The following is a 17,525-nucleotide window of genomic DNA, read 5'->3' on the forward strand; positions in this document are numbered from 1 at the left end:
CGGGCTCCTCCCGATTGCTGTGTGCCTCACTGTGTATGCCGAAACAGCTGACCTCCCCAGGGGGGCTAAGGCCACCCACAGAAGTTCTGTCTAAGCGGGAAGAAAGTGGCTCCTGGGTCCCCTCCTGGGAAGTGCCACTCCAGTCAGACTCAGGACTTTGCCAGACTTAGACATGAGGCTGTTCCTTGAACCACAGGCCCTTGTGATGGGGTCGGCAGGATTTCCGGCTCTGCTGGGTCTGCCTTGTCCACTCCTTTTCTCCTGGGCCCCTCCCACTGGAAATGGAGGCTGGTGATTTGGAACGCACGCAGCGTGGGCCTGGAGCCAGCTCCCACTGGGCCTTGACTGCCGAGAGCTGCTCTGCTTGCACCTGTGGCCACCTGGGAGGACAGCAGTCAGAGTTGCTGTCACTTGGGAAATTGAAGCCAGCCTCCAGGACAGCTGGTGACAGAGATCCGGGGCAGCCAGTTGTCCGGGCATGGTGACCCCCACGCGTCCTTCTTCATGGCCACAGCTCTGTCCTCCTTTCTGGAAGGGGCAGCTTAGTGTCTCTCCTCTGATCCCTTCAGAATTAAAAAAAATAAGAGAAGCTAGAAAATCATGTGTGAAACTTGTTGCTAAGAGTAAAGTGCGGTATGGATGTTACAGGCCACGGTAGCAACGGTTACTTGGTAGGACAGGTGTGTGGTATATTTAGAAGGGGGCTCCTACTGTGACAAGGAGGAGACTCTATCCTAAAACCCTTAAACCTGGAAAGCCCAGCCTTGTGACTGGAGTGCCTGTGTACCCGATGATATCTTGGTCATATTACTTCGGCCATTAATTGAGGATTTGCAAACATTGTCTTTTCTGTTCTTCTAGACTTCACTGAGGGTTCCCAGGTTCCCGAGAGGCCCCCTAAACCGTTCCCCCGGAGAATCAACTCTGAGCGGAAAGCAGGCAGCTGTCAGCAGGGCTCCAGTGCCGCGGCCGCCTCGCCTCAGCTCTCCAGTGAGATCGAGAGCCTCCTGAGCCAGGGGTACTCCTACCAGGACATTCAGAAAGCCTTGCTCATCGCCCACAACAACATCGACATGGCCAAAAACATCCTCCGGGAGTTCGTGTCCATCTCTTCTCCCGCCCACGTGGCCACCTAGCACATGGCTCCCTGCTGCACTCCAGTGGGCGCGTGAGCTGGGTGCTCTTCCCGAGGGCACCTGGGAGGGCAGAGGCTCCTTTGGAGGCTTCACCAGGAGGTCTTGCCCTCCTGGTGGGGCATCACGTCCGTGGTTCCGAGATTTCAACGCCGTGGAATGAGAACGGAGCAGCTAGTGTGTTTCATTGTATTGGCCTGAGAGCGCATGGCAGGTGTCCTTCAGCCCCGTGCCGAGAGAGTGGATTTTCATTACGTGGCAGCCTTCCTGGGGAGCAGTCCAGCAAACAGACCAAGTGTGTGCTGTCAATCCTAACTGAGACCTACGACTTTCCTGGGTTAAGGATGTAGCCTCATGTCTGTCCGTCTGTCTGTCTCTGTTGTCTGTGGTCTGTGTGTATCCTGTGATGATGAGGTTAACCTGCTGTGTGTGTTAATCCCAGGCGAGGAATTAGCACAAGTTAGGGAGGAGTCTTTTAAAGACTCCCATCTCCTGTGGTATGCAGCCCAGCCCTAGTGTGTGTTGTAGCTTCAACACTCCCGTTGGCTTAGATGGTCAAGTGCGTAGCTAACGTCTTCTGTTTGTAGAACACCCTCCCTCTGTCCTTTCCCGACAGCTCCTCCTTCCTCGGTGTTCTGTCCTTGGCAGTGGGCTTGCTGTGACCAGCCTGACCGAGCCAGGCAGCTTATGGGGTGTTGTTAATGCTGTGTGGTGGTGGTGGCTTGTTCGATAGTTTGGTGGGGGGATGCACTGTTGCTGTGTCGTGGTAGTCGTGTTTGATGCCAGCAGCTCACACTGGTCACTCCAAAGCGCTGTCTGTAGGAACATTGTTCATGGAAGATGTTTTAATTACCTTAATTGTATAATGACTGATTGGAGATAGAGGCCTTCAGATACATTCCATGTCCTCCCCAGAACACAGTCTGTGGGAGTCGTTGCCTTGGTGCCAGCCGCGTGTTCTGGTGTAGGTCTGAGTTTCCGCTTCGTGGGAGGGAAGACTGTCCCCGGATGCCTTCCTGGCCCGGATGCCACGAAGCTTCCTGGAAGCTTTATCACACGCTGTTCAGATGCCGCGGTGGACAGTGAGGGTTCACCTGCTCAGTGTTTCTTCTGATCTGAGTGTGTGTCTCCCTCTGACCAGGAGCCAGAGTAGATTTCAGAAGTGGGGTGTTCCCTGTTAAGGAGTTGGGGTCCCACCTGTGGCTCTGGGACTGTCACCTGCCACCTCCTCTCTTTTTTTTTTTTTTTGACAGAGTGGACAGTGAGAGAGAGAGACAGAGAGAAAGGGCTTCCTTTTGCCGTTGGTTCACCCTCCAATGGCCGCTGCGGTTGGTGCGCTGCAGCCGGCGCACCGCGCTGATCCGATGGCAGGAGCCAGGGGCTTATCCTGGTCTCCCATGGGGTGCAGGGCCCAAGCACTTGGGCCATCCTCCACTGCACTCCCTGGCCACAGCAGAGAGCTGGCCTGGAAGAGGGGCAACCAGGACAGAATCCGGTGCCCCGACCGGGACTAGAACCCGGTGTGCCGGCGCCGCAAGGCGGAGGATTAGCCTAGTGAGCCGTGGCACCGGCCAACCTCCTCTCTTCACCGCAGGTCCGTCCACCACTGTGTGTGGCACAGTAAACAGACGGCGTTCGGTGGAATAAAGTACTGTAGTGAGAGACAGGGCGAGGCTGGCTGTGTGACTGCAGCTTCCTGAAGAAGACCCCTGTCCAGTGGCAGGATCGCTAGTCGGCCCCTGTCGACACTGCCGAGCAGACCCTCGCGTTCCTCCGCCCTGTGGCCGCGGGCTCTGCTGCCTCCCCTCGCAGCGTGTGACCTGCTCCTCGCCAGCGGCCGGTCTGCTCTGTGACAAGTCTGCCTGCCTCGCGGGCCAAGCCGTGCTTCCACCTTTAGATCCCGTCTGCAAGGCGCCTCCTGAGCGCAGCCGTCTCTCAGGCTGTCGGCTCCGGCACCAGGCACTTTCCCTACTTTTCTCCTGGTGCAGCTGCTGCCCTGTCTTTGGGTTTTTGCCTCTGGCCTCACAGGCGCTTTGATTCCTGATTAGCAGTACAGGACCTTGTACCGATTGCCATGGTTACCCAGTGTCTCCTCTACATGGCAGGAAACATGGTGTGCTAGCCGGGCCTCCTGAAGTGTGGCCGGGGGTGGGAACCGGGGAGGTGGCAGCAAATGACTACTGTAGTGGGGAGGGTATGCGGTTAGCCCCTTACTCTCTGTCCTAACAATATCTGGGCTGAGTAATTTAGAAAGAAAAGAGGAGGGGCCAGCTCGGTGGTATAGTGGGTTAAGTCGCCACCTTTGATGCCCACATCCCATGTGGGTGCTGGGTCAAGGCCCAGCTGCTCCACTTCCCATCCAGCTCTCTGCTATGGCCTGGGGAAGCAGTAGATGATGGTCCAAATGCTTAGTCCCTGCACCCATGTGGAGGACCCAGAAGAAGCTCCTGGCTCCTGGCTTCGGCCTGGCCCAGCCCTGGCTGTTGCAAGCTGTTTGGGGAATGAGCCAGCAGATGGAGGATTCCCCCCCACCCCTGTAACTCTGCCTTTCAAATAAATAAATCTTTAAAAGAAAGAAAAGAGGGTACTGAGCTCACAGTTTTGGAGGTTCCAGGGCGTGGCACCACCGTTGACTCAGCACTGGCAAGGCTGTCATGGCAGGTGGTGTCCCAGTGTCAGTAGTGTGTCCTGGTGCGGGAGACGACGGGGAGCCAGAGACCAGAAACGAGCCAGGCGTGCGCTGCTTCACAGCCTGTTGCCAAGCGCCAACCAAGGCTATGGGAGGGCGGCCCCAGTTCCTCAGCCCCCCCTCTTCCCGCCCCCTGCCCCCCCACCCCCCGCGGCCACACTGGGGACCTCGGGGTCAGAGCACGTCCATAGCCAACCACCACCTGCTTCCAGACGCCGCTGCGGTGGCAGAGTTAAGTGAAATCCAGTTGTGCATTGGTTTGACTACTAAAGGCCTAGACAGCCAGCCAGAAAAAACAGCACCAGCTTCCAGGTCCAGCTGTATTGTAATTTTTCCTTCTGAGTAGATTTTGCCCACAATCTAAAGGTTTATCAAGAAAAGAAAGTGCCTGGCCGTATCACTGCTGCCTTGTTGAGTGTGTCCTGCTCTGCTGAGATTCCGTGCGTGTGCTGCAGCCTAGGAGCAGCCTCACGTTGTCCTTCCGGTCCCCGTTGCCACCTGAGCCAGTCCTGAGACAGGGCCCGGTGCTGGGCTGCACGTGAGCCCCTCCGCGGGCTGTGTCTGCAGCCGTTCGAGGGTCAGGCCCATGTCCCGGGGTCTTCGGCTGCTCCCAGGGCACGCCTGCGCCGTGGAGGCGAGCCTTGGAGAGTCCATGTGGCTCTTGTTTCGAGGGTGTTTTCGGAGCGACGTTTTCCTTGGGCTCAGCACCAGTAGCCCATTCTGCACGCTCCATTTGGCTATTACCAGGTCTGTGGCTCTGCTGTGAATTTAAGCTCTATTTTGAGTTTTTCCATGTTTGCCCCTTGCACCTTCCTAATTGAAAATGTGAAAAAAAAAAAAAAAGTCTTCCTCTTTCTCAGATTCATCCCTCTGTTTCACCTGCACCTGTTTGCTGCTCTGCCTGTGTCTTCCTGGATTCTTCCACATGTTCTGCCCCGTGGCCTGGCTGGGCTCCACCCGCCAGCTGCCCTTCCCTGCTTCCGCTAAACTGAAGGGTGCCGGAAGTGGGGAAACCTGCCGGCTCCGCCACGCGACTCCCACCAGTTAGGTCACAGACTGGGCAGTTCACCGTCAGTGCTTGTTCTCGCTGCTCTCTCCCTGCCGGGGCCCTGTTCTTCCACGGCCGCCCCCAGCCCCACTCTGCACTCCGCCCTTTTCTGTCCCCTTTCTCCTGGGCTCCGGGGCGCACCGCGTGGGGCTGGCTCTCTTGGTATCATTTAGCTGTTCCGTGGACTCAGTGTTCTCGAGTGGGGGATTGCCATTCTTCGACTTCTAATGTCGGTTTCCCCTATGGGAAGGTAAAGGCCGTTTATGGCCTAAGCAGCAAACTTGGTAACGAAGTCTGTAATACACTTGCTTGCAAACCAAGGGCCAGCGCTGTGTTCCCGTGAGGCAGCGTTCACAAGATGGAGCCCTTTTGTAGGAGGTGGGTGGTAGGTTAATGCAGTCTTCTCCTACCTCACAGCATGGTAGTCGGGCTTCCCAGGTTGTGAGTCCCGGCTCGCCGCCGGCCTTTCTGATCCTGGAGCAGCCCTGCCCATTGAGGAACAGCGCTGTACCGTCGACCGGGCTGTAACGGTTTGTTCATTCGTCACAACGTGCCGGAAATGCCAGCTCTGAGTCTTGCCCGCCACCACAGACTGGATCACTGATGTCGGGGATTGCACCTGGGCGGCCCAGCACTTGCCTTTGGTCCTAAAATAGTGTGCAGTCTTACGCACAGCTCTTCCCTGGGCTTAGCGCTCCTCACAGAGCTGTCCTGGTGAACGTCCGTCTGAGACCCCCTTTAGCCCCTGGTGTTCTCCTGGAGTCAGTCTCGTGCCCCCCCCCCCCATCTTTGTCTTCCGGTGGAAGCCGTGTGGTGGGTTGAGGGGCATGCTGGCTTAGAGTTGCACCACAGGACAGTAACCATTTAAGCAAGGCATCTGCCCGCAGTTCCCTTTCCAACCTAGTGCCTTCCTGGGTCTTTTTTGGTGGGCTGATGGTGTCCCAAAGCCCTCTCATTGGAAAGGTGTCCCTACGCCCGCTCTGGGACCTGTCACTGCCTCCCGTGTTCTTGGGAATTTGTTTCCCAAGCCATGACCGGCCTTTGCAGCTGATCCTGTGTCCTTGAAGGGACGGACAGAGTGGGGGAGGGGCGGGCAGCGGTCTGCAGGTCCTGGTCTTCAGCCAGGTGTTTGTTTTCCGAGGAGCCAGACAGTAAGCAGGTTGAGCTGGTCGGTTCTCATGGTGCCAGCCTGTTCTCCCAGAGTAGGGAGTCCGCGACCCTGGCGCTAAGTGCCAGCGCCATTCATCATTCTACCAGACCGTAAAGCTTTGGACAGTCGACCTAAGATGTGCGGACTCGGCCTGAAGCGCTGCCCTCACTGCTTGGAGGTCAGCCCACCTTGGAGTCTTCCTTGGAGAGTGCGCGTGGCCACTTAGTGCACCGAGGAGGGCGGGTGGTGGAAGAAGGTTGAGGCTGCATTTTTGACCATCCTGGTTAGGGATCCTTTGGGTAGAAGAGACGGAAACACTCCAGCTAAAGAAAGGAGAATAGGTTGCACGCTATTGCCCGGAGCCCAGAACAGGCGGTGCCAGGCTGCCCCCTGGTCCTTTACCCTGGGTCACGGCTTGCAATGGGCATGTGTAGCCCCCGGACAGGCACCCCAGACCCTAAGTCCACGTGACCTTCCAGCTCGAGGGATCCCCAGGTGTCTAACTGGCCAGTGGGGGACAGGACAGCCGTAGCATGGGTAGACAGCCACCAGCTCCCTGGGAGGATTTCTCTGGTAGTACAGCTGCTGTTCTGCTTTTGTGAGAGTGGGCAGGCAGGCGTCGGAGTGCCTAGGCTGTGGAGACATGCAGAGGGTTGACTTAATCCTGGTCACCACCGTTGTTGCCTGTGTTTCTTCCTTTTCTGAGTCTTGACACACACGGTTTCTTTGCCACCTCTTCAGAAGCAGCGTGTGCTGCCCCGTGCTGGGTGTCTGCCTCCACGCAGCCTCAGGGCTTCAGCTTCTTGCTGGCTAGAGAGCAGATCTTGTTCCGTTGTGCTCGGCGCACGTGGGCTCCTGGCACAGGGAGCCCTGCAGTGCGGGCCTGGGCCAGCCAGGAAGAAGGTAGAGTAGCTGGGCCAGTTACCAGGATGGAAATTAAACATGGATCCCAGGTTAGAGTTTGCACCCAGGACTCTTAGGACAAGCTGCCTGTGTCTTCTGCGTCTGATCAATCTCTTTTTAGTCCTATATGAAAGCTTAACGCTTTTCTCTTGGGCTTTTTAGAATATGCTTCTGCTTGCCTGAACCATCTCATTTATCTCATCGCGAGCCTGTCTGGAGCTGTAGGGCATTGCTTCCTGCCTTGTCTCCAGCGTGTTAAAACCACTGGAGTCATAAGGTACACCCAAAGGCACCCCGATCACCCAGAGACGCACACTGGGGCTCAGCAGGGAGGGCGACGCGGGCCACCGCGCGTGTGCCGTTCAGGTTTGGGCGCCCGCGTGCAGGGGCCGCAGTGCCCCAGCAGTGCCGTGTGCCTTCACCAGGCCCGGGAAGCCCGCTGCTTGGTTCTGGAAAGTAGCACAAGTTCGGGGTGGGGAGAGCAAGCCCAGTGCGGTGGATGGAAAGCCCCGTGTGGGAGGGCCAGCTGTTGACCCCCGGGACAGCTGTGTGGGGCGCAGGAGAAGAATGTGGCTGGCCACGCCTGTGTGTGCAGAGCCGCGGCCACAGGCCAAGCTCACATCTCCTACCGACTTGGCCGCGGGATAGATGGGCAGTTCTTTCACCAGGGCCTGTGCCCCACCCCCAGTCGCTCCACGCTCCCTCAGCCTCCCAGGTCCACCTCCTACCCCAGGTCTCTCACCGCCTCCACGCACAGGCCCTGAAGTGGGGCGCACTAGGTGCCTCCGCGTGGGTTCCTGCCTCCCGCTCCCCCTCCGAGCCTGCCTGGGCGAGGGTCGCCACGTCTGTGTTGCCTCCCACGGCCCCCAGGAGTCGGCGCCTCCGGACCAGTGGCTGTGCCTGGCAGAGGAGAGCCCGGCTCCCAGCTGGGTGGCAGCGGGCCTGGCAGCTGTGAGGTGCCTCCTCCATCTGCCTTCTGCCTGTGCAGACTGGGGATTTTTAACCTTATATATCTTTTTCCTTTATTCAAAACAAAACAATTTTTAGCACACTAAAAAAAAAAAAAAAAAAAAAGCCAAACGTTTTGTGCCTTTCTAAGGCAGCACTGTGTCCCAGGCTGCATTTTAGGACTTAATATGGAGATGGCCGTGGCTGCAGCCTCTACCTTGAGTGCCATCAGCCCCTAGGGGCCGGGGCCGGGAGGAGGCGCTCTCGGTGACTGGAGGGGCACACCCAGGGGCAGGCTGCTGGCGGTCCCCCCCCCCCCCCCGCCCCGCCCCGCCCCTTGCCGAGGAAGGAAGGAAGCCCCGTGCCCAGGGAGAGAGCAGCTGGCGGGTGCGGTCAGAGGCTTAGTCCCCAGCTCCACGCTCTGCCTGCACAGCTCCCGGCTCCTGGCCACCATGGCCCGGCTGCTGCGAAGGGGACAGTGCTCGCTCCTTTCTGTCGTTTCTGCTGGATCCTGAACCAGCCTCGACCCCCGCCTGTCCCACAGACCTGGCGCTCCCGTCACCGGGAGGCTTCCGACCTGTGTGCTGAGCAGCGCCTGTGTGTGTGTGTGTGGGGGGGGGGGCAGCTGCCCTAGGAGGGGTGGCGCCCCCCCCCCCCCCAAGCCCAGAGCCGGGCCTCAGCACTGTGTGAGTGGAGGGAGCGTCAGGGTTTTCTCCTCCCTACCTCTCCTTGCTTGCCCCCTGCCTCTGCTAACAGAACCGGAGATAGAACAGTTCTCTGTAAGGTCCTCCTCATTCCAGATTCTGAGATTCTTGGCCTGGGTGGGGCTGGAGAGCGCTCAGTGTGTTCTCCAGGCTGAAGAGTCCCAATTTGTATATCAGTGTTAAGCAGAAAACAAAACGCATTTAGATGAGATTTTCATGGACTATTTTAAAAATGTCATTAATATAAAAAAGTTTATATTAGCAGTATTTAATCATTCTCACCTGTAAAGAGTAAGAAAAACAGAAGATAAATATTCTTACAGAGAATAGCAGAGCTTTACGATTCATTTTCATTTTAAGTCTTGTTTTACCAATGTATTAATGTTTAGAGGTCTGTTATACTAATGTTATTTATTAATTTTTTTCATTTCCATACACAGTTAACTGAAGAGCTTTTTCAAGCACCCATGTCTGTAAAAAAGATATTTTTAAATAAAGTTTCTTTTGTTGTAGTTGATTGAGTTCTTGCCCATTCAGGGGCAGGGTGGTGATACTGCCACGTAGGGCACCGAGCACCAGGAGCCCTTGAGAGAGGCCCGGCTCCCGGCTTGCAGCCGCCCAGAGCAGGGCCGCGGTGCTCTGCAGCTGTCATACTTCCAGAGGCCCCTGGCTTCCTGTGGTCCCCGTGATGAAGGAAAAACACTGGAAGATTTCTGGGATAATTAAGCTTTATTTTTCTCATATATATATATATATATATATATATATAATATAAAAAGGAAATTGCAAATTTACACAGAACCTGACAAAACCATATATATATATATGTATATGTATATACGCAAACGTGCGCACACACTCACACACACACCCCAAAGCTCTAGCCAGGCCCCTGGTGCTCCTCCTAAGCACCATTCTCCCACTTGGGCCCTCCTCCTCAGCCCTGGGCCCATCAGCTCATCCCCTACCTCCCATCCTGGCCTTCCATGATCCCTGGAGGGACTGGGAGCCAAATGTAGACAGGGCCTCAGGCCTTGGAAACGATGCCTAGATTTGCTACCGGAATGAAACCAGCCCCCCGGGCTCTGCCCAAAGCAAAAGTGTCCTGAGGCCCCCAGAGACGCAGGCAGGCAGGTGGCAGCTATCCTGCAGCTGCTGCTGGGTGCTGCTCGGGCCCTCTCCGGAGCCAGTGTGGCCAGCGCACAGCTGGTGGGCTCCAGAACCGGGCTCACTGAAACGGCCCAGCTGAAGTGCTGGGGCATCCAGCATGGGAGCGAGAAACTGGCTCAGAGAGGGGCTGCCGGCATAAGGTGGGCGTTGACGGCTGGAACAGGTGAGCTTCACTGGGCAAATAGAGATGGTAGCCGGGTGCTCCCAAAAGGGGGCCTCCAGGCCAGGAGGGGCTTCTCAGCACAGTCGTGTCCTGGCCGCGGCCCCTGAAGTGGGGTCTGCAGGTGAGCTGGTGCAGGGGTCTTCTCTGGTGTCCCTCGGGAGAGAGTGACAGGGAGCTGGCGCCGGTCCAGGCGGGAAGGGCGCTGACGGTGATTCGGTGGCTAATGCCTCAGATCGATGTATTTCTCTCCCTAAAAACGGGGAGGGAGAAGTAAGGCGGGGGGAGGGGAGGTGCAGGAGCTGATGAGCTCCGTGCAGCAGCCCGGAGGGAAGCAGGGAGGGATGGGTATGGTAGGCCAGAGAGGGCAGGCCAGCCCCCGCGTGACCTTGCGTGGGGAGACGGACACCACGTTTCCTACTGCATGGCTACTGCACTGATCTAGAACTGCTGAGGGGACGGGTTTGCTCTCCCAGGGCCCCTCAGCTCCCTGCCTGGGCCTGCTACCTACTCCCCACCGAGAGGGATGAAGGGCAGGGAGAATTAGTGTGCAGGGAGCGAGAACTGTTAGCCCCTGGTCCCTGAAGGTGCGGCAGGCACTGGTCCTGGGCCCTGCCTCCTACCTGGTCTCCTGGAGCCCTCTTGTCACCGCTGCGGCCCTGCAGGAGGCCCATCTCTTCGGGGAGCTTATCTGACTGAACTTCAACTACAAGTTCGCCCTTACGAGACGGGGGCAGCGTGCTGGGAGGGGGGAGGGAGGGAGGCGAGAGGTTGGCAACTCCAGGGTTGGGGGGGCGGGCGAGGGAAGAGGGAAGGGGCAGAGCTCATGAAAGTTCAGTGTGGATGGAAGCTGGGCAGTGGGCAGTACAGCGGGGGCCACACTGCCCCAGGGCCCCACCTCTGCTCCTAAGGGGCAGACAGAGGGCGGGCCCGAGGGGGTAGCAAGCTGGGCGGTGGCCAGGGGGCTGCTTACATCTCCTGCTTGCCTGACCGCCCACACGGCAGCTTGCCCTTCTTGTAGAAGAAATACAGGACAGCGCCCAGCACGGCCAGGACCAGGATGCACACGCTCACCGCCACGATGACCACGCCCTGGCTCTCGGGCTCCGGCAGCTTTTTCTCTGCCGGGCAAAGACAGCACCATCACTCGCTGCCCCATCCAGCCTGGGGCTCCCCGTGTGTGGGGGCTGGGGGGATGGCGGGGGGGGGGGTGGAATCGGCAGCAAGGACGCCCTGGCACAGCCCTGTCCTGCCAGCCCCGGCTTACCTGTGGAGGTGCCGTTGGCTCTGGCATGAGGGCTGGCAGTGGAGGTGCTGAGGCCAGTGGTCGGGCTGGACTCTGGTGTGAGGGTGGTTAAACTGACTGCGAGGCAGAGGGAGGTGGGTTAGGGAAGCACGAGTTAAAGCCCCTGCCGGCCCTGCAGGGCTGCGGCCCTCACCCAGCTCCAGGAGGATGGTGGTGGTGTTCCTGCCCAGGGAGTTGGAGGCTGTGCACTGGACAGCGCCCGCGGCCAGCAGCTCCGGGCTCACAAGGACAGTCAGGGTGCTCAGGACGCTCTGCGGATCTTGGCTCTGCTCGCTTGCCTGAAAGGAAGGCGGGGCTCAGGGGTGGGGGGGTGGGGGGTGGCTGGGGTGGCAGGGCAGAGAGTGGCCGGCTCACCATGCCGTTGGTGTTCCAGGAGATGGTGGGCCGCGGGTGGCCTGACGCCTCACAAGACACATTCAGCACGGCGTTCTCTTTCACCCACACCTTCGTCTCCTTTGATGCCATCCATGGGGGGCCTGAGGGGTCAGGCAAGGGTGAGCTGCAGCCGTGGCTGATCCACTGCCCGCTCCCCACCAGGGCTCCCAGGGAAGTAGGGGGGCTTTTTCTCCTCCAAGAGTTGGCAGCAGGCGGGCTTGGGGTGCCCTGGTCTCCACCCGGTGGGCCTCACCAAAAACAGCCACGTTGACCAGCCGCGTGCGGTTCAGGCCGGGGATGCTGGGCACCGATGCCACGCAGCGGTAGCCACCCCCTGCCTCCCGTCTCAGGTTGGGTAACTGCAGCTTAGGCCCCCTTCCCAGTTCCTGGCCTGTCTGGGGTGAGAGACAGGTCAGAGGGGCTGGGAAGGAGCAAGCCGTTGGCGCCCCGCCCCTCCACCCCCAGCCTCAGAGCCGCTGGCTACCTTCTCTCTCAGCCACTGGAACTCCAGGGCCTGGCTGCTGTCTGCCTCGCAGGTCAGGCTGAGGCTGCTGCCCTCCTGGCTCTCGGGGGCTGCAGGAGTCACTCGCACATCGGACACATCTGGGGACACAGCGGTGTGGTTGGCCTGGGCAGGGCGTGGCCGATCCCCTGCTGCCCCGGCCCTGGTCCCCCGACCCAGCCCCTGTCCTGGCCCCTGGCCCCTGGCCCCTCACAGTTCACCAGTAGCTCGTGGCGTTCACTGGACAGCGAGATCATGGTTTCCAAGTCGAGCCCCTGACACTCGTAGAGCCCGCTGTGCTCCTTCTGGGCTGACTCCAAGACCAGGATGCCATTGTCCGTGGTGGCCTCCTCCTCCATCTCGCTGGTTCCAGGGTTCTGGGAGGGGGAGGAAAGGTGGGCACAGCGGCCCCCCAGGGCGCCTCGGCCGGCAGCTCCGCCCGCACCCTGCACAGAGCCCTCCGCACCTGCTTGTTGATGCTGAAGTGGGGTTGGGGGTTGCCATCCGACAAACACCTGATTTCCACGCGGTCCCCTTCCTTCAGCGCCCCCACGGGCTCCACTTCCAACCACACCTTTTCTGCGGAGTCTGCGTGGGCAGAGGGTGGCTCTCAGTCCAGGAGGGGAACCCGGGCTGGAGGGGAGAGCCCAGCCCAGCAAGCAGGGGCGCAGGCTAGTACTCACAGAACACGGGGACGGTGACCTCCCTGGATTCCTTCATGTGGTTCCCACTGGGCAGCCGGTAGCTGAGTTCACAGTAGAACTGGGCGTCCTTGTCTTCCTTAAGCAGCCGTGCCTTCAGAACACTCTTCAGGGTGTACAGACCGCTGGACTCCACGGTCTGCGACGACTGAATATGCACCTCTGGACAGGCACGAGGGCGCAGGGTTCAGCTGCAGCCACCCCCGACCCCTGCCCCAGTGGACCCCACAGGGAAACGGGAGCCCTGCCCCTGGAGAGGGCCACCCCTCCATCCAGCACTTGTGCCTGCAACCTGCCCCGGACAAACATGTACACGAGCACAGAGGTGTGCGGATAACGCTGCAGCGATCAAGTGCGAGGCCCTCGAGCTGCCCCTACAGCGGCAATGACAACACGCACAGCCTCCGCGGCAGGTGAGGGCAGCCGGCGCGGCGTCCCCACCGCCGAGAGCATCGTGCAGCGACGCAGCCGCACACCGACAGAGGTCAGGCCTTCCGGATCTCAGCGCTCCTGCTGGCCTGGCCCAGGTGGATCTTCGCGGTGGGAGCCGTCCTGTGCACCGCAGGGTGTTAGCTCCAGCCCCGGGCTCCCCCTGCCCGATGCCAGTCTCCCCCTCCCAACCCTTCTACCTGGCAACCAGCACTGCCGGCTATCCCCGGCAGGAGGTGTGAGAGCAGCGGGCTGGACAACGTGAGCCTCTGTACTCCCAGACACATTTGCCAACATAAGAAACGGGCTTGAAAGAACAGGCAGCCAGGCAGCAGCCAGGCAGCAGCCAACAGCAGCGGCTCCTCCCGCCGTGGGCTGGCAAGGCACAGACATCTCCTTCTAGGTCTGTGTAGCTTAAGTTCTTCAGAAGACAACTGTCTTCTTGCAATATTTATTTATTTATTTACTATATGCATATATATATATATATAGAGAGAGAGATGGGGGAGAGAGAGAGAGAGAGAGAGAGAGAGAGAGAATCTTCCATATGCTGGGTCACTCCTCAAATGCCACAACAGCCAGTGCTGGACCAAGCTGAAATCAGGAGCCCAGAACTCAACCTGGGACCCCTCCCACATACACATGGATGGCAGGGACTCAAGCCCTTGAGCCATCGCCACCTGCTGCCTCCCAGGGCTCCTACTAGCAGGAAGCTGGATCTGACCCAGCTTCTGACCCAGCTCCCTGCTAATGCGCCTGGGAAAGCAGCAGATGGCCCAAGTCCTTGGGCCCCTGCATCCACATGGGAGACCCAGATGAGGCTCTTGGTTCCTGGCTTCACCCTGGGCCAGCCCCAGCCATTGTGGCCATTTGGGAAGTGAACCAGCAGATGGAAGATCGCGCTCTCTCTCTCTCTCTGTAACTCTGCCTTTCAAATAAATAAATCCTTCGTACACAAAAGCTAAAAGGAAACATGTGAGGGTTCCCCATGGCGCCCCGAGCCCGGCTTCCAAGAGCGGGAAGGAACTCACGGTTCTTCTCCTCCTGCAGGGGCCGCCTGTTCTTGTACCACCTGACTTGGGGAGCAGGGTACCCATTCTTCCCCACGCAGGTGGCCACCTGGAGAAGACGCAGGGCGAGGCTTGCTGGCTGAGACCCTCCGAGCCCCCAGGCCCTGCTGACCACCTGGCCGCTGGGCGGGTCTCACCTCCGCAGGCTCCTCACTGTCCACAGAGATGCCCAGGGCGTTGACCTGGATGGTGGGCTCCTCTGGAGCCTCTGTGAGGGGAGAGAAGTGAGGGGACGTGGACACAGCTGCCTGCGGCCCGCACCGTGCGCAAGGCGGGAACGTGGCCACTCACTGTAGACGCGCAGCTGGACGCGGTGCTCCTGGGACTGAGGCCGCCTGCCCTGGCACAGGAAGATGCGCTCGTCGTGGGGGGTGACGTGAGTCAGAACCAGGGCGGCCCCTCGGCCCTGCAGGCTCAGCCGCTGCTGGTACTCGCCGGGCTCGCCCTGGCCCTGGCCTTGGCGCACGCGGAAGATGAGTGTCGGCTTCTCCTTGTGGACCTAACGGGAGAACGCCCAGAGGTGAGGGTCCTGGGCCTCCCTGGGGGGGCAGAGCTCCCCGCCCCCACAAGCCCCAAGCACTCACGGAAAACCAATCTGCGTGGCTGAAGTTGTCCTGGGAGTGGGCGGGGCCGCACTTCAGGACCGCTGTGCCGCCCACCTCCACCTCTACCAGCTCCTGCACAGGCTGCTCCGCCTCTCCGGGCACACCTGGGGGGAGGGAGCAGGGCACCCCCAGCAGCTGTGTCAGCGCCAGCTGCCCTCCATCCCCTCTGTGCGCTCGGCTCACTGCAGCTGTTCTGCCTGCCCCGGAGCTCAGAGAGTCAGAGGAGGGTCTTGTCCCTCCCAATCCTGACAGCCCCTCCCTGCCCAGCGCAGGCCAGCACTCTCCTGGCTCGGGGGTCCCTGGTCCTCCACCAAGCACCGGGCCCCTCCAGGATGAGGCTGGCAGAGGGGCAGCGAGGGGCAACCGGGCTCAGGGCCAAGAGGAAGGCCCCTTTCCTTCCAGCCCCCCCCCCACGTGAGCTCAGAGTGCGGGAATGCAAGGCATGTGCCAGGCTGGGGCACACAGGCCCCTTTGTGTCCCACCCCTAGAAGACGTCATGACTGTGCCCTTTGCCCCCCAGTCCCCTCCCTCAGTCCCCCACAAGACCCAGCGGGCCATCTCTGACTGCAGGCTCCCATCTCACACTCGCCAGGCAGCATCCCTGTGGACATTCCAAACACTCTGGGGACACCCCACCTCCTGCGAGGCTGGGGGGTGGGCCCAGATTCTAGAGGGTCAGGGTGTCCCCCAGGGGTCAGGGCAAAGGCCAGGCAGTGGGCAGGAGTGACGTCAGCGGTGCCAGGATGCTGCCAGCCCTGGGAGGCGGTGATGTCACTCAACACCATCTGGCTGGACCCTGGGGTGCCTGGGTCCTTGCCCTGGGCGGCTCTCGGATCAGGAGGGCAAGTGGAGTGGTCTTCAGCCCCCAGCGGAAGCTCAGAACCAGAGGAGCGGGGAAGGGCGGGGGTGGACCCGCTGGCTGGGGAGGCGGATTTCGCCTTTTCCCCAGAAATAAAGTCAGCCCGGCGGAAGCACCCCAGGGACGCGATTGGCACGAGGCACGATGCCAGCGACGTGAGTAGTGCCCGGCCGTCCCCTTGCCCAGCTGGACAGCGGCTGGGCCGGGGGAGAGGGAGCCAAAAGAAACAGGCACACCGCGGCGGCGCTGCAGCCGTGCAAGGGCAGGGCCGGCCGGGGGCGCCCAGCCGCTGCGTGGTTCCAGGGAGAAGCTCCGAGGTGCTTGGGCAGCTCTTTCCAACTGAACGCGTTCCCCCAAAGAAACCTAAGAACGCTCCCACCCTGGGAATCCTCCGTCCCTGGTCTCCGCCACCTGTAATCCCCGCGCCCGGGGAGGCGCAAGGCGACCCTCGCCGCCCCCAGCCCCTGCCAACGCCCAGCTCCGGCAGGAGCGCCGTCCCTCCGCCTCTCCCTCACCTCCAGCCTGGCGCGATGCCCGGGCCGGAGGGGGAGGGGTGGGCTCACCCCTCCATCTAAGAAAGAGGCCTTTTCCAGCAACAGGCGGGCGCAGAAGGCAAAATTTGGGGATGCGCTCTAGCTGCGCCTCCAGCCACGGCTCCAACCGCGGGGCCCCAGGGCAGGCACCTGGGAAGAAGACTCCCCTAGCGCCCCCGAGGGCTCTACTCCACCCCTTCTCGCTCCCGGCCGCAGCCTCCTCCCCGCCTCCCCGGAACCGCTCCTGGGATACCCCAGAATCGCGGCTGCAAACTGGCTGCAAACAAGAGTTGCACGCGCGCAAGGCGCCCCAGAGTCGGCGACCGGGGAGGGGCGCGCAGCTCCAGCGCCCGCCACGCTGCCTGCCTTGCTTCCCCGCACGCTGCGCCGAAGACCCCCGGCCGGACCCTGCGGGGTGTGCGTCCCCCCAGCGCACGCACTCACCCGCGACGCGGCGACAGCAGCAGGCGGCGGCCAGCAAGAAGACGCAGACGAGCCAGGGCAGCCCCATGCTTCCCGACCGGAGAGCGAGAGCCAAGTGAGGAGCGCGGCTGCCGGGGGCTGACGTCAGGGGGGCGGGGGAGGGGGCCCGGAGCGCCCGGCCGCCCCGCCCCGCCCCGCGCAGCCCCCCGCCCCCGCCCCGCGCGCCGCAGCCCTAGGGGGCGGGCCCCGGCGCGCGAGCCGGGAGCTGAGCCCGGGAGCGCAGCCGGAGGTAGGCCGGAGCCGGCCTCCCAGGCTCTGGGCCCCGGAAGGCTGAGGGGGCAGCGACAGGTGTCTGCGGACGGGACTGACTTGGCCGCGGCGGCAGCCTCCGGCTGACCCGGATGCCCGGAGTCTTCCCAGGGCGCAACGGCCCCGCTCAGCCCCGCTCAGCCCCCAGCCGTGTGGCCCCGGGGGACCTCCTGGAGAAGGAGCAGAGGACCAGGCTCCCCGTGTCGCCGATGGGGGCCTCCTCCCAGAGCGATTGCGCCACCGCGACGCTGTTGGCCTGGCGCTGCCGCAGCCTCGAAATCCTGGCGGCTCTGGGGCAAGAACCCTTCCCGCAGAGGTATCTGGGGGCGTGGAGATGGCGCCTTCGCGGTTGTCCCTGTACACCCGAGCCCTGCAGGTGGGTCTCTGCCTAGAGGAATGATGAGCGGGCGGAATCACATTTTCCCAACCCCAGGCCTTGAGAATTCTTTCTGCTCTTGCCTGTCCCTCGACTCAGTGTCCCCTCAATGGACAGAAGAAGGAGTTCCAG

The 17,525-nt window shown here is 60.9% G+C and overlaps 2 protein-coding genes across 4 annotated transcripts in view; one reads left to right on the top strand and one right to left on the bottom strand.

Annotated features, from left to right (window-relative positions):
• Nucleotides 1–9,087, top strand: part of CBL (Cbl proto-oncogene) — an 87,540-nt gene extending 78,453 nt beyond the window's left edge. Inside the window, exon 16 of the mRNA XM_062197192.1 lies at nucleotides 862–9,087. Coding sequence (XP_062053176.1) covers nucleotides 862–1,136 — 275 coding nt within the window. The 3' untranslated portion in view covers nucleotides 1,137–9,087. The remainder of the gene's footprint in view (nucleotides 1–861) is intronic.
• A 207-nt stretch (nucleotides 9,088–9,294) lies between these two features.
• Nucleotides 9,295–16,829, bottom strand: MCAM (melanoma cell adhesion molecule). Of its 3 annotated transcripts, XM_062197196.1 has the most exons (16): nucleotides 16,730–16,829; nucleotides 14,873–14,997; nucleotides 14,580–14,787; nucleotides 14,426–14,496; nucleotides 14,250–14,337; nucleotides 12,772–12,951; nucleotides 12,555–12,676; nucleotides 12,303–12,465; nucleotides 12,071–12,189; nucleotides 11,840–11,981; nucleotides 11,566–11,687; nucleotides 11,345–11,489; nucleotides 11,173–11,268; nucleotides 10,879–11,026; nucleotides 10,529–10,646; nucleotides 9,295–10,158 (listed from the first exon to the last, which is right to left on the bottom strand). In XM_062197196.1, the coding sequence occupies exons 1-16, from the start codon at nucleotides 16,794–16,796 to the stop codon at nucleotides 10,129–10,131; spliced, it is 1,944 nt and encodes a 647-aa protein (XP_062053180.1). In that variant the 5' UTR covers nucleotides 16,797–16,829; the 3' UTR covers nucleotides 9,295–10,128. The 3 variants fall into 3 exon arrangements, with proteins under 3 accessions (XP_062053180.1, XP_062053178.1, XP_062053179.1); XM_062197194.1 differs by lacking the exon at nucleotides 11,173–11,268 and having other exon boundaries at nucleotides 16,730–16,810; XM_062197195.1 differs by lacking the exon at nucleotides 10,529–10,646 and having other exon boundaries at nucleotides 16,730–16,810.
• Nucleotides 16,830–17,525: the final 696 nt, after the last annotated feature.

The sequence above is a fragment of the Lepus europaeus genome, chromosome 7, assembly GCF_033115175.1.
Source record: "Lepus europaeus isolate LE1 chromosome 7, mLepTim1.pri, whole genome shotgun sequence".
In the NCBI taxonomy this organism is placed as follows: Eukaryota; Metazoa; Chordata; class Mammalia; order Lagomorpha; family Leporidae; genus Lepus; species Lepus europaeus.

What these genes read in the sequence shown, in the direction of transcription:
- MCAM (XM_062197196.1), bottom strand. Translation starts at nt 16,796, where the DNA reads ATGGGGCTGCCCTGGCTCGTCTGCGTCTTCTTGCTGGCCGCCGCCTGC. An exon ending in GGTCAACGTGGCTGTTTTTG is followed by an intron (nt 11,688 to 11,839) that starts GTGAGGCCCACC and finishes CTGACCCCTCAG; the next exon opens with GCCCCCCATGGATGGCATCA. An exon ending in AGAGGGCTCCAGGAGACCAG is followed by an intron (nt 10,159 to 10,528) that starts GTAGGAGGCAGG and finishes CCCCGTTTTTAG; the next exon opens with GGAGAGAAATACATCGATCT.